This window comes from Bombina bombina, chromosome 1 (assembly GCF_027579735.1).
Source record: "Bombina bombina isolate aBomBom1 chromosome 1, aBomBom1.pri, whole genome shotgun sequence".
Classification (NCBI taxonomy): Eukaryota; Metazoa; Chordata; class Amphibia; order Anura; family Bombinatoridae; genus Bombina; species Bombina bombina.
In genome coordinates, this window is record NC_069499.1 from 625474881 (window position 1) to 625490964 (window position 16084).

At 40.1% G+C, this 16084-nt stretch overlaps 1 protein-coding gene across 5 annotated transcripts in view; it reads left to right on the forward strand.

Annotated features, from left to right (window-relative positions):
• STARD8 (StAR related lipid transfer domain containing 8) overlaps positions 1 to 16084 on the forward strand; it is a 432650-nt gene that overhangs the window by 362597 nt on the left and 53969 nt on the right. For all 5 annotated transcript variants that reach the window (XM_053699029.1, XM_053699033.1, XM_053699032.1 and 2 more), the window contains one exon: positions 6040 to 6121. In XM_053699029.1, coding sequence (XP_053555004.1) covers positions 6040 to 6121 — 82 coding nt within the window. The remainder of the gene's footprint in view (positions 1 to 6039; positions 6122 to 16084) is intronic.

The following is a 16084-nucleotide window of genomic DNA, read 5'->3' on the forward strand; positions in this document are numbered from 1 at the left end:
ATCAGTTGATGGTAGAATAATAGGAGATAAGCAGATTGCAGACTGTCTCAATGATTACTTCTGTTCTGTTTTCACTAAAGATTGTGAAGATACAATGTCTACATTAAGGGATGCAACGCAAAATAGAAACAAGCTTAACAGTAATCTTTTTACAGAGGATGAGGTTTTGTTAGCATTATCAAAAATAAATGTTACAAAGGCAGTGGGTCCTGATAATATTCATCCAAGGGTTTTAAAAGAACTTCGATCAGTGCTAACTGTCCCATTAACTGATCTGTTTAATCAGTCACTATTAACAGGAGCTGTCCCAGATGATTGGAGAATAGCAAATGTAATACCCCTTCATAAAAAGGGCAGTAGAGAAGAATCTGGCAACTACAGGCCAGTTAGTTTAACTTCAGTAGTAGGGAAATCAATGGAAAGCCTCTTAAAAGAAAGAATTATGACTTACATAAAGACAAACAATTTAGAGGACCAAAATCAGCATGGTTTTACTTCAGGGAGATCATGTCAGACTAATCTAATTGACTTCTTTGATTATGTAACAAAAGTATTAGACAAGGGAGGAGCAGTTGATGTAGCATATCTAGATTTCAGCAAAGCATTTGACACCGTCCCACACAATAAACTTATTCACAAACTATATCTCCTTGGTCTAGATTCAAAAATTGTGAACTGGGTGGAATGCTGGCTTAAGGACAGAAAACAAAGTGTCTTAGTAAATGGAGTTCATTCAGCAGAGGGGGCTGTTACTAGTGGTGTTCCTCAGGGGTCAGTTCTGGGGCCTGTTTTGTTTAACATATTTATCTGCGATATCAGCAAAGGGCTACAGGGGAAAGTATGTCTCTTTGCAGATGATACAAAAATTTGCAACAGAGTGGATGTTCCAGGGGGGGTAGACAAAATGAGAAGTGATATACAACAATTGGAGGATTGGACAAATGACTGGGGTCTAAAGTTTAACACAGCAAAGTGTAAAATAATGCATTTAGGGAAGAAAAATCCAAATGTTAATTACAGACTCAATGACACTTTACTGACTGTTACAGACGAGGAACAGGACTTGGGAATTATTATTTCAGATGATTTAAAACTTAGTAAACAATGTAGTAATGCAGCGAGTAAGGCTAGCAGAATGCTTGGATGTATTGGTAGAGGTATTTGCAGCAGAAATAGTAAGGTTCTTATGCCACTTTATAGATCATTAGTTAGGCCTCATCTTGAGTATTGTGTGCAGTTCTGGAGACCATATCTTCAGAAGGATATTAACAAACTTGAATCTGTGCAAAGGAGGGCTACCAAAATGGTACATGGTCTAAAAAATAAAACTTACCAGGATAGGCTCAATGACCTAAATATGTATAGCTTAGAGGAGAGAAGGGAAAGAGGTGATATGATAGCAACTTTCAAGTACATTAAAGGGTTTAGTAAAACTGAGGCTGTGGGTATTTTACATAAAATGGAAAATTCAAGAACAAGGGGTCATGAGCTCAAGCTAAAGGGTAGTAGATTCAAAAGTAATTTGAGGAAGCACTTCTTTACAGAAAGAGTGATTGATTTATGGAATAAACTTCCTCAAGAGGTAGTAGCAACAAACACTGTGGGGGACTTTAAAAATGCATGGGACAAGCATAGGGCTATCCTACGAACTAGATAAGTTTATACTGTTAGGTAAGGTCGGGCAGACTTGCTGGGCCTATGGCTCTTATCTGCCGTCAATATCTATGTTTCTATGTTTCTAAGAGCGAAGTCCAGGTTATACAGGGCTAAATAGCTCACATCCTTTGTATTAGACCCTGAATATATAATAGGCATTTCCCTATACATTCCCTAGGTACTTATTAGCCAATATTTAGTGAAAAATGCTGCTGTTTTATATGTGTATATGCCAATAAAAGAGTAATGAGTACAGCGCCAAAGGCTAGGCAATGAGGTGAAAGTCCTAAAGGTACTCAGAGGTGTGGAGTACAACTACTATATTGTAAGTAGTGAATTTATTGCTAACCGGGTGGGTTAATAAACAGTATATTTATTACAAGAGTGGTTTAAAAGGATAATACAAATACAATAAAAATAAAAGCAATGGTAATTAGTTACAAAAACCTACTTTGAAAATAACAGTTAAACCAATGGGAATATATGGATCCATGATAACAATAAAATAAATTAATTATAAAAAATTGTTGGGTTAACAATAAATGCAATAAAACCTAGTGGTGCACAATAATAGTGCAAGCAATTGCAGAAAGATATGTGTGTGTGTGTATATGTATATGTATATGTATATGTATATATATATATATATATATATATATATATATATATATATATATATATATATATATATATATATATATATATATATATATATATATATATATATATATATATATATGCAAATAATATAAAAATGTGTGAATAATATAAAAGATGAACAGTTAGTATGCAAGTGTCACTGCAGTGCAAAAATATGACAATGTTAAGCAAAAAAAGGTGATGACATGGTGAAAGATGATAAAAAAATGATGAAAAAAATGAAGTGAAGTAGCACAATAATTGTGAAGTGATACCAAAAAATTGAAAGGTGAAAAAAGGGGATCCAAAAATATAAAAAAGTGAAAAACACAATGATGTTCAACAAATGTTAATGATGATCAAAAAATGTATCTAAGTTGTAATCCAAATGAGTAGATGCAAATTTAAAACAAAGGCAAAGAATAAGAAAAAACCTTTGAATCCTGGTGATGAGATCCCCTAGGCAGGTCCCTAGTAGCGGTCTGTTGATGATTCAATATTGTAAAAAACATCCCTGTAAAAAGAATAAAAAATAGTGTAATACGTCCACAATGAGAAGATATCCTTGAAGTGGTGCTTACCAGTGGGTCAACGCGTTTCGGCCCAACGACACGGGCCTTTATCAAGACTCAGAATTAAAGAATGCATGAAAATGCAGGCATGGGTTGACGTGTATTGATGCAAATTTTCAATAAATATGCTTGAACATATGCAACATATCTTTTTGTATCTGCATAGGACAGGAAAGAGAGTGGGTATCTGGCTGGGACTAGGTATAAGCAGGAAGTAAGAGCACATTAGCCTTGGGTCAGTAACAGTCACATAACTCTGGGTGCTCATTAACCCTTTAATGACACAGCTTTCAGTTTGCTCAATTGTTTTATGACGGAAAAATTCCGTCACATGTCCTTAAGAGGTTAAAGATGGACAGCTGTGTTTTCAACCAGTGAGCCAGACAGGCCTGGGTGCAAAGCCCAATAGGAACGATCGCATAAATACAACACACAAAATCGACTGCACTCAATTGCATACAGGGAGTGCAGAATTATTAGGCAAATGAGTATTTTGACCACATCATCCTCTTTATGCATGTTGTCTTACTCCAAGCTGTATAGGCTCGAAAGCCTACTACCAATTAAGCATATTAGGTGATGTGCATCTCTGTAATGAGAAGGGGTGTGGTCTAATGACATCAACACCCTATATCAGGTGTGCATAATTATTAGGCAACTTCCTTTCCTTTGGCAAAATGGGTCAAAAGAAGGACTTGACAGGCTCAGAAAAGTAAAAAATAGTGAGATATCTTGCAGAGGGATGCAGCACTCTTAAAATTGCAAAGCTTCTGAAGCGTGATCATCGAACAATCAAGCGTTTCATTCAAAATAGTCAACAGGGTCGCAAGAAGCGTGTGGAAAAACCAAGGCACAAAATAACTGCCCATGAACTGAGAAAAGTCAAGCGTGCAGCTGCCAAGATGCCACTTGCCACCAGTTTGGCCATATTTCAGAGCTGCAACATCACTGGAGTGCCCAAAAGCACAAGGTGTGCAATACTCAGAGACATGACCAAGGTAAGAAAGGCTGAAAGACGACCACCACTGAACAAGACACACAAGCTGAAACGTCAAGACTGGGCCAAGAAATATCTCAAGACTGATTTTTCTAAGGTTTTTTGGACTGATGAAATGAGAGTGAGTCTTGATGGGCCAGATGGATGGGCCCGTGGCTGGATTGGTAAAGGGCAGAGAGCTCCAGTCCGACTCAGACGCCAGCAAGGTGGAGGTGGAGTACTGGTTTGGGCTGGTATCATCAAAGATGAGCTTGTGGGGCCTTTTCGGGTTGAGGATGGAGTCAAGCTCAACTCCCAGTCCTACTGCCAGTTTCTGGAAGACACCTTCTTCAAGCAGTGGTACAGGAAGAAGTCTGCATCCTTCAAGAAAAACATGATTTTCATGCAGGACAATGCTCCATCACACGCGTCCAAGTACTCCACAGCGTGGCTGGCAAGAAAGGGTATAAAAGAAGAAAATCTAATGACATGGCCTCCTTGTTCACCTGATCTGAACCCCATTGAGAACCTGTGGTCCATCATCAAATGTGAGATTTACAAGGAGGGAAAACAGTACACCTCTCTGAACAGTGTCTGGGAGGCTGTGGTTGCTGCTGCACGCAATGTTGATGGTGAACAGATCAAAACACTGACAGAATCCATGGATGGCAGGCTTTTGAGTGTCCTTGCAAAGAAAGGTGGCTATATTGGTCACTGATTTGTTTTTGTTTTGTTTTTGAATGTCAGAAATGTATATTTGTGAATGTTGAGATGTTATATTGGTTTCACTGGTAAAAATAAATAATTGAAATGGGTATATATTTATTTTTTGTTAAGTTGCCTAATTATGCACAGTAATAGTCACCTGCACACACAGATATCCCCCTAAAATAGCTAAAACTAAAAACAAGCTAAAAACTACTTCCAAAACTATTCAGCTTTGATATTAATGAGTTTTTTGGGTTCATTGAGAACATGGTTGTTGTTCAATAATAAAATTAATCCTTTAAAAATACAACTTGCCTTATAATTCTGCACTCCCTGTACACACAGCTATGTTAAAAGCAAAAATTAAGAATTAGTTGCAGATTTTAGCCAAGTGGTTATAGGCCCAGGTGCCACATCAAGGCCTTTTCTTACCTGGGTCCCTGACCTATAGCCACACGTGCTATCTTCAAACCAAACAAACTGAGATGCAAAAAAGCGTGTCGGAGCCATTTGTGGTTTTCCTAGACACATACAAAACATTTAGGTAGACTACACTCAAGAGTGGGTACACATTCCAAGCCACTGGCACACTCAAAGCTTCAGGTGCTCAGCAGGCACACTTTTAGACAGCTAGGTACAGCACACAAAATAGAAGATGACTTAGCACTTGGCCCTGTCTTCATCTGTGGGAAACAAAAGCCAAGAGCCCATGGAGTCAGAATCTCTTATAAAAATGTTTCTTTATTTGAACAAACTATCTTAAAATACTGACAGTGGTCCCATACATCTGGCTAACTGCTGCAGCTAAACTTGCATAACAATTGCTGTAATATGCAAAGCATTACAGAATGACACACTCATTCATCATTCGCTTACAGTGACGAAAGAGAAGAACACTGTGGCATACTTGCGTTTTTAATATAGATGTTTTAAAAAAAAAAAAATATATATATATATGTGTATATATATATATATATATATATATATATTTATTTATTTATTTATTTATTTATTTTGATTGGGTGTTCTTGTACTTGAGGAACCATTTGACAAAGGGACCAGTACCCGAAACGTCATGTAATTTTAATGCTGAATTAAGGCTTTTTTATGGAATTAAGTCCAGTGAGTGCTTCCTTACTCTGAGAATATGACTGACTATTTTTTGACAGCACCTTGGCAGTTGCAAGGAATATGAGGAGTGCATACCTTACTGAAATAAATAAAAATATATATCTATCTTTGTTCTGGCATCCACATCATGACCACACTATAGAAAGCATGGATTTTTTTTATTTTTTTTTAAAATAAATATATTGGTTATATATTTACATTATAATTACTGAGGAAGAAACCTAAACATTTTCCAAGCTGATCTTCAGTTATGGGTTTTCTTAGAAATCTCTGGCAATATTTTTTGATATACCTTGATGTACTAATTCTTCATCTCTAAATTCACCCCTTTCTAACAATCACTTTTTTTTTTTGCAGACTCGCAGTTTCCTGTGGATATTGCGTGTGTGAAGCGCGATCACCGCTTCCTTGACCAGGATTCCCTCAAATCTCTCTGCAGGTGCTTTATACATGTTAACATTTTGCTCAGTCTATAATCATTACTTTTATTTATCTTTAATTCACTAATATGGTGACCCATTTTCTTTTTAATGACAGGATGAGTCCACGGATCATCTAATTACTATTGGGAATATCACTCCTGCCCAGCAGGAGGCAGCAAAGACCACCACAGCAAAGCTGTTAAATATCACCTCCCTTCCCTCCTACCCCAGTCATTCTCGTTGACTATGTTAGAGCAAGGAAGTGGTAAATATTTCTATTGGTGTGATTCCAAGGGCTACTTTTGGAGGAGAGTTAGGATTCCTAAAATTTTGTCATTTCTCCAAGAGGGTTTGGAGAAAGGATTATCGGCAAGTTCCCTTAAGGGTCAAATATCTGCTTTGTCTATTTTGTTACATAAGCGTCTGGCGGACGTACCAGACGTGCAATTTTTTTGTCAGGCCTTAGTCAGGATCATGCCTGTGTTCAAACCAGTTACTCCTCCCTGGAGTCTTAATTTAGTTCTTCAAGGGGCTCCGTTTGAGCCTATGCATTCCTTAGATATTTAAGTTATCTTGGAAAGTTTTGTTTCTTGTTGCTATTTCATCTGCTCGTAGAGTGTCAGAGTTCTCGGCGTTGCAGTATGAGTCTCCTTACCTTATTTTTCATTCGGATAAGGTAGTTTTAAGTACAAAATTATGATTTCTTCCCAAGGTAGTTTTGGACCGGAACATTAATCAGGAGATTGTTGTTCCTTCCTTGTGTCCTAATCCTTCTTCTCAGAAGGAACGGCTTCTGCACAATTTAGACGTGGTACGTGCACTAAAATTTTACCTACAGGCGACTAAAGATTTTCATCATTCCTCTGCCTTGTTTGTGGTTTTCTCTGGAAAACATAAGGGACAGAAAGTCATAGCTACTTCTCTTTCTTTTTGGCTGAAAAGTATCATACGTTTTGCTTATGAGACTGCTGGACAGCAGCCTCCAGAGAGAGTTACGACTCATTCCACGAGGGCTGTTGCTTCCTCATGGGCATTCAAAAATGAAGCTTCTGTGGAATGATTTGCAAGGCTGCAACTTGGTCCTCTCCAAACTTTTTCAAAGTTCTTTAAATGTGACACTTGCCTCGGCTGAGGCCGCTTTTGGGAGAAAGGTTCTTCAAGCAGTGGTGCCTTCTGTTTAGGTTCCCTGTCTTGTCCCTCCCATATCATGTGTACTCTAGCTTTGGTATTCCCAATAGTAATTAGATGATCTGTGGACTCATCGTGTCATTAAAAATAAAATAAAATTTATGCTTGCCTGATAAATGAATTTCTTTTTTGACACGATGAGTCCACGGCCCGCCCTGTTCTATAGACAGGTTGTTGGGTTGTTATAAACTTCAGACACCTCTGCACCTTCCTTTCTCTCCTTTACTTCAGTCGAATGACTGGGGTGGGAGGGAAGGGAGGTTATATTTAACAGCTTTGCTGTGATGCTCTTTGCCGCCTCCTGCTGGCAGGAGTGATATTCCCAATAGTAATTAGATGATCCGTGGACTCATTTTGTCAAAAAAGAAATACATTTATGAGGTAAGCATACATTTTTCTTTTCTTTGTTAGACATCCGCTTAATTATTTAGCCATATTTTAAAAGTTGTGGTAAACAATATGTTTTAGGTAAAAAAAGGTTTTCAGAAAGGGAATAGACATTAAGATTAAGTAATGTTTAGGGACACACAGTTGCACTCTAATCCTATACCTTTCTGCAATCCTCTTGGTATGTCTGGTGCTAGGAGAGTCATAGCAAGAGGGAGTGAATGGAAAATGATATAATAGCAAGTGGAGGGGACAATGAGTGCAAAAACAAGTTTACAGAACAATGTAACTTTCCTCAGTATCTCTATTTGAGCTATTTTACCTGTTGGGGTACATTATAGTAGCTTTCTTCTATTAGGTATGACGAGTCCACGGATTCATCCTTTACTTGTGGGATATTATCCTCCTGCTAACAGGAAGTGGCAAAGAACACCACAGCAGAGCTGTCTATATAGCTCCTCCCTTAGCTCCACCCCCAGCCATTCTCTTTGCCTACTCTAAGTACTAGGACGGGTAAAGTGAAAGAGGTGATAAAATATTTGTCTTTAATTTCTTCAAGCAAGAGTTTCTCTTGTTAAGTGTATCCAGTCCACGGATCATCCATTACTTATGGAATATATTCTCCTTCCCAACAGGAAGCTGCAAGAGTCCACCTACAGCAAAGCTGCTATATAGCTCCTCCCCTAACTGCCATATTCAGTCATTCTCTTGCAAGCCTCAACATAGATAGGAGGTCGTGAGAGTCTGTGGTGCTTTCTACTTAGTTTATTCTTCAATCAAAAGTTTGTTATTTTTAAATGGCACCGGAGTGTGCTGTTTATCTCAGGCAGTATTTGGAAGAAGAATCTGCCTGCGTTTTTCTATGATCTTAGCAGACGTAACTAAGATCCATTTGCTGTTCTCACACATTCTGAGGAGTGAGGTACTTCAGAGGGGGAATAGCGTGCAGGTTTTCCTGCAGATAAGGTATGTGCAGTAAAATATTTTTCTAGGAATGGAATTGACTAAGAAAATACTGCTGATACCGAAGTAATGTAAGTAAAGCCTTAAATGCAGCGATAGCGACTGGTATCAGGCTTATTAATAGAGATACATACTCTTATAAAAATGTGTTTTAAAACGTTTGCTGGCATGTTTAATTGTTTTTTAACGTACATTGGTGATAACACTGTAATGTTGGTATAGCCTTAAATGCAGTAAAAGCGACTGGTATCAGGCTTATTAATAGAGATACATACTCTTGTAAAAATGTGTTTTAAAAAGTTTGCTGGCATGTTTAATCATTTTTTTAACATATGTTTGGTGATAAAACTTATTGGGGCCTAAGTTTTTTCCACATGGCTGGCTTAAATTTTGCATAGAAACAGTTAACTGAAGCTTCCCACTGTTGGCTGTGGCAGTTTGTTGTGTCTGTTTTTAAAAACGTCTATGTCGTTTTTTTGATCTGTTTTTTGCATTAAGGGGTTAATCATCCATTTGCAAGTGGGTGCAATGCTCTGTTACCTTATTACATGTACTGTAAAAATTTTGTTTGTTTTACTGCCTTTTTTTCACTGTTTTTCAAATTTTGACAAAATTTGTTTCTCTTAAAGGCACAGTAACGTTTTATATATTTGCTTGTTAACTTGATTTAAAGTGTTTTCCAAGCTTACTAGTCTCATTATTAGTCTGTTCTAACATGTCTAACATAGAGGAAGCTCTGTGTTCATTATGTTTTAAAGCCATGGTGGAACCCCATCTTAGAATGTGTACCAGATGTACTGATTTCATGTTAAACAATAAAGATCATTTTTTGTCTTTAAAAACATTATCACCAGAGGATTCTGTCGTGGGGGTAGTTATGCCGACTAACTCTCCCCACGTGTCAGACCTTTTGACTCCCGCTTTAGGGACTCACGCTCAAATGGCGCCAAGTACATCAAGGGCACCCATAGCGTTTCTTTTACCAGGGGATTCTGTCGAGGGGAAAGTTATGCCAACTAACTCTCCCCACGTGTCAGACCCTTCGACTCCCGCTTCAGGGAATCACGCTCAAATGGCGCCAAGTACATCAAGGGCGCCCATAGCGTTTATTTTACAAGACATGGCAAAGGTGGTGAATAATATTCTGGCAGCAGTATTAGTCAGACTACCTGAAATTAAAGGAAAGCAGTTAGCTCTGGGGGTAGATACAGAGCATACAGACGCTTTAAGAACCATGTATGATACTACCTCACAATATGCTTAGTCTGTGGGTGATTTTTTTTGACTCAGGGAAGATGATTTAACCTGATTCTGATATTTCTACATTTAAAATTTATGCTTGAGAACCTCCACTTGTTGCTCAGGGAGGCTTTGGCTGCTCTGAATGAATGTGTACAATCGCAGGGCCAGAGAAATTGTGTAGACTGGATAAATAATATGCAGTGCCGGTGTGTACTGATGTTTTTCCAATACCTAAAGAGGTTTACTAAAAATATTTTAATAAGGAATGGGATAGACCAGGTGTGCCGTTCTCTTCCCCTCCTATTTTTTAGAAGAATGTTTTCTAATAGTTACCACCACACGGGACTTCTGGCAGACAGTTCCTAAGGTGGAGAAAAGAGTTTCTACTCTAGCTAAGCGTACCACTACCTCTGACGAGGACAGTTGTGCTTTTTAGATCCAATGGATAAAAAATGTTTATTCAACAGGGTTTTATCCTGCAGCCCCTTGCATACATTGCTTCTGTCACTGCTGCTGCGGCGTTCTGGGTTGAGTCTCTTGATGAGGCTTTACAGTTAAGCGACTCCATTGGATGAATATATTTGACAAGCTTATGCTAGCCAATTCCTTTGTTTTCTGATGCCTTGTTCATTTGACTAGACTAACGGCTAAGAATTCTGTTTTTTACTATACTGGCGCGCAGAGCGCTATGGCTTATATCATGGTCAGCTGTCGTGACTTTAATAAATAAGCTACTTAACTTCCCTTCAAGGGGCAGACCCTATTCGGGCCTGGTTTGAAGGAGATTATTGCTTATATCACTGGAGGAAAAGGTCATGCCCTTCCTCAGGATAGGTCCAAATCAAGGGCAAAAAAAAAAAAGTCTAATTTTCGTGCCTTTTAAAAACTTCAGGGCAGGTGTGGCATCCTCTTCCTCTAAGGCAAAACAAGAGGGAATTTTTGCTCAGTCCAAGGCGGTCTGGAGACAATCGGACCTGGAACAAAGATAAGCAGGCCAAGGAGCCTGCTGCTGCCTCTAAGGCAGCATGAAGGAACGGACCCCTATCCGGTAACGGATCCTATAGGGGGCAGACTTTCATTCTTCGCCCAGGCGTGGGCAAGAGATGCCCAGGATCCCTAGGCATTGGAATTTATATCCCAGAGATATCTTCTGGATTTCAAAGATTCCCCCCCAAAAAAAAGGGGAGATTTCGCCTTTCACAATTATCTGCAAACCAGATAAAGAAGGAGGCATTCTTACATTGTGTACGCGATCCATCCAGTTCCAAGAGAGGAACAGGGACAGAGTTTTTACTCAAATCTGTTTGTGGTTCCCAAGGAGAGGGAACCTTCAGACCTATTTTGGATCTAAAGATCTTAAACAAATTCCTCAGAATTCCGTCATTTAAGATGGAAACTATTCGTACCATCTTAACTATGATCCAGGAGAGTCAATAGAGGACTACAATGGATTTGAAGGATGCTTATCCTCACATTGTGATGCATAAAGATCACCATCGTTTTTCAAGTTTGCCTTTCTAGACAGGCATTACCAGTTTGTAGCTCTTTCCTTTGGGATATCTACAGCCCCAAGAATCTTTATGGAGGTTCTGGGGTCGCTTTGGCGGTCCTTAGACCGCGGGGCATAGAAGTGGCCCCTTATTTAGACGACATCCTGATACAGGCGTCAAACATCCAAATTGCCCAGTCTCATACGGACGTAGTACTGGCATTTCTGAGATCACATGGGTGGAAAGTGAACAAGGAAAGAGTTCTCTATCCCCAATCTCAAGGGTTTCCCTCCTAGGGACTCTGATAGATTCTGTAGAAATGAAATTTTACCTGACGGAGTCCAGGTTGTCAAAGTTTCTAAATTTCTGCCGTGCTTTTTCATCCCATCCGCGCCCTTCGGTGGCTCAGTACATGAATGAAATCGGCTTAATGGTAGCGGCAAGAGACATAGTACCGTTTGCACGTCTACATTTCAGACCGCTGCAACTATGCATGCTCAGTCAGAGGAACGGGGATTACACAGATTTGTCCCCCTGTTAAACCTGGACCAAGAGACCAGAGATTCTCTTCTCTGGTGACTATGTCGGGTCCATCTGTCCAAGGGTATGACCTTCCGCAGGTCAGATGGGACAATTGTTACAATAGATGCCAGCCTTTTAGGTTGGGATGCAGTCTGGAACTCCCTGAAGGCTCAGGGATAGTGGACTTAGGAGGAGATCCTCCTTCTAATAAATATTCTGGAACTGGGAGTGATATTCCATGCTCTTCAGACTTGGCCTCAGTTAGCAACTCTGAGGTACATCATACTCAGTCGGACAATATACACGACTGTGGCTTACATCAGCCATCAAGGGGGAACAGAAGTTCCCTAGCGATGTTAGAAGTCTTACAATAATTCACTGGACAGAGACTCACTCTTGTCTATCAGCTATCCATATCCCAGGTGTTGAGACCTGGGAGGTGGATTTTCTAAGTCGTCAGACTTTTCTTCCGGGGCAGTGGGATTTCCTCCGGAGGTCAAGACCAAGCAGGAGAGGGCTTTGGTGTTTTTGACAGCGCCTGCGTAGCCACGCAGGACCTGGTATGCAGATCTGGTGGACATGTCATCCTTTCCATCACGGTCTCTGCTTCTGAGACAGGTCCCTCTACCTCAGGGTCCTTTCAACCATCTAAATAGAATCAATCTGAGATGGACTGCCTGGAGACTGAACGCTTGATGTTATCAAAGCATGGCTTCTCCGAGTCAGTCATTGATACCTTAATACAGACATGAAAGCCTGTCTCTAGGAAAATTGAACATAGATATGGTGTAAATATCTGATTGTTATGAATCCAAGGGTTACTCATGGAGTAAAGTCTGGATTCCCAGGATATTATCTTTTCTCCAAGATGTTTTTGAGAAAAGGGTTGTCAGCTAATTCCTTAAAAGGGGACAGATTTTTACTCTGTCTATTTTTTTGCACAAGCGTCTGGCAGGTATTCTAGACGTTCAGGCATTTGGTCAGGCTTTGGTCAGATCCAAGCCTGTGTTTAAAACTGTTGCTCCGCCATGGAGCTTAAACCTGATTCTTAAGGTTCTTCAAGAAGTTCCGTTTGAACCTTTTTTGTTCCATAGATATCAATCTTTATCTTGGAAAGTTCCTTTTGGGTAGCTAATTCCTCGACTCGTAGAGTCTCCAAGTTATCTGTGTTACAATGTGATTCTCCTTATCTGGTCCTTCGTACGGATAAGGTAGTCCTGCGTACCAACCTGGGTTTTTTCCTAAGGTGGTATCTAACAAGTACATCACTCAAGAGATAGTTGTTCCATGCTTGTATCCTAATCCTTCCTCAAAGAAGGAACGTCTATTACACAATATTGGACGTGGTTTGTGCTTTAAAGCTTTACTTACAAGCTACTACAGTTTTCATCAAACGTTCACCTTGTTTGTTGTCTATTCTGGACAGAGGAGAGGTCAAAAGACTTCAGCAGCCTCTCTGTCTTTTTGGTTAAAAAGCATAATTCATTTAGCTTATGAGACTGCTGGACAGCAGCCTCCTGAAGGGATTACAGCTCATTCTACTAGAGCTGTGGTTTTCACTTGGGCCTTTTTTAAATGTGGCTTCTGTTGAACAGATTTACAAGACGGAGTCTTGGTCTGCGCTTCATACTTTTCAAATTAAACAAATTTGATACCTTGCTTCTTCGGAGGCTATTTTTGGGAGAAAGGGTTTTTTACAGGCAGTGGTAACTCCCGTTTAAGTACCTGCCTTGTCCCTCCCATCATCCGTGTACTTTAGCTTTGGTATTGGTATTCCATAAGTAATGGATGATCCGTGGACTGGATACACTTAACAAGAGAAAACATAATTTATGCTTACCTGATAAATTTATTTCTCTTGTAGTGTATCCAGTCCACGGCCCGCCCTGTCACTTTAAGGCAGGTAATTTTTTCATTTGAATTACAGTCACCACTGCACCCTATGGTTTTTCCTTTCTCTGCATGTTTTCGGTCGAATGACTGAATATGGCAGTTAGGGGAGGAGCTATATAGCAGCTTTGCTGTAGGTGGACTCTTGCAGCTTCCTGTTGGGAAGGAGAATATATTCCATAAGTAATGGATGATCCGTGGACTGGATACACTACAAGAGAAATAAATTTATCAGGTAAGCATAAATTATGTTTTTTTTGTTTTAAATGGTACCGGTGTGTACTATTTACTCTCAGGCAACAGATGGATGAAGACTTCTGCCTGGAGGATGATGATCTTAGCATTTGTAACTAAGATCCAGTGCTGTTCCCACAGAGGCTGAGGGGTACAAGAAACTTCAGTGTGAGGAACGTTTTCATGCTATATAGCAGTGAGGTATGTTCAGTCATTTTTTTCTGGAGAGACTGTATTTCAGAAAGGCTGACAGTATCTCCATGAGGGTAAGGGTAAGCAGTAATCCTAAGAGCTATAGAAAGGCATTACTAAGCTTGCATAAGGGGCTAATTACAAAAATGGTTGACACTGAGTTTTGAATGTTTGTGGGCAAACGTTTTATGAACTGGGAGTGCTGTTAGCGTTTTTTGGGCAACTTTATTGAGGGTACACTTGGCTTATTTTTTGGGTCTCAGAACCCACATGGCTAGTTTAAAACCGCTCTGGTGCGGTTCTTTGAGGCTGTAGAGACATCGAGTGAGATGGGCGGGGCCTGTTTTAACTCAGCAAGCTCCAACTCCTGAGGGCCCTTGTGAATGTTTTGGGCCAAATCAAAGCTTTAACCCCATATTTACTATCCCTGAGGGCAGGTAGGTGCCACAGCAGGGCTGTGGCAAGGTGCTGGGGGTGTTTTTTTTCCGGATTTAGGCCTGATTTCAATCCGGTTTGCTCATTAAGGGGTTAAATTTCCTTGTAGGGCAAACTAAACTGCATCTCAGACCACTGCAACTATGCATGCTCAAACAGTGGAATGGGGATTATGCAGATTTATCTCCTCAGATAAATCTGGATCAAGAGACCAGAGACTCTTTTCTTTGGTGGTTGTCACAGGATCATCTGTCCCAGGGAATGTGTTTCCGCAGGGCCAGCATGGGTCATAGTGACGACGGACGCCAGCCTATTGGGCTGGGGTGCAGTCTGGAATTCCCTGAAAGTGCAGGGTTTGTGGACTCAGGAGGAGGCTCTCCTCCCAATAAATATTCTAGAACTGAGAGCGATATTCAACGCGCTTCTGCGAATCCAAAGGCCATTAATGGAGTAAGATCAGGATTCCTAGGATTTTGTCCTTTCTCCAAGAAGGATTGGAGAAGGGGCTATCAGCTAGTTCCTTAAAGGGACAGATATCTGCCTTATCAATTCTACTGCACAAGCGTCTGGCAGATGTTCCAGACGTTCAGTCGTTCTGTCGGGCTTTAGTTAGAATCAAGTCTGTGTTTAAACCTGTTGCTCCACCATGGAGTTTGAATTTAGTTCTTAAAATTCTTCAAGGGGTTCTGTTTGAACCTATGCATTCCATAGATATTAAGCTTCTATCTTGGAAAGTTCTGTTTTTAATTGCTATCTCTTCGGCTCAAAGAGTTTCTGAATTATCTGCATTGCAATGCGGCTCACCGTATCTTGTTTTCCATGCTGATAAGGTGGTTTTGCGTACCAAACCTGGATTCCTTCCTAAGGTTGTTACTAATAGGAATATCAATCAGGAAATTGTTGTTCCTTCTCTGTGTCCTAATCCTTCCTCTAAGAAGGAGTGTCTGTTGCACAACTTGGACGTGGTTCGTGCTTTGAAGTTTTACTTGCAAGCAACCAAAGATTTCCGTCAAACATCTTCTTTGTTGTCTATTCTGGAAAACGTAGAGGTCAAAAGGCTACGGCTACCTCTCTTTTTGGCTGAAAAGCATTATTGGTTTGGCATACGAGACTGCTGTACAGCAGCCTCCTAAAAGGATTACAGCTCACTCTACTAGAGCGGTGGCTTCCACATGGGCTTTTAAAAATGACGCTTCTGTTTAACAGATTTGTAAGGCTGCGACTTAGGCTTCATACCATTTTCCAAATTTGATACTTTTGCTTCTTCGGAGGCTATTTTTGGGAGAAAAGTTCTTCAAGCAGTGGTGCCTTCTGTTTAACCATCTGTCTTGTCCCCCCCCCCGTTCATCCGTGTCCTGTAGCTTTGGTATTGTATCCCAAAAGTAAAGGATGAATCCGTGGACTCGTCGTACCTTATAGAAGAAAAGTAAATTTATG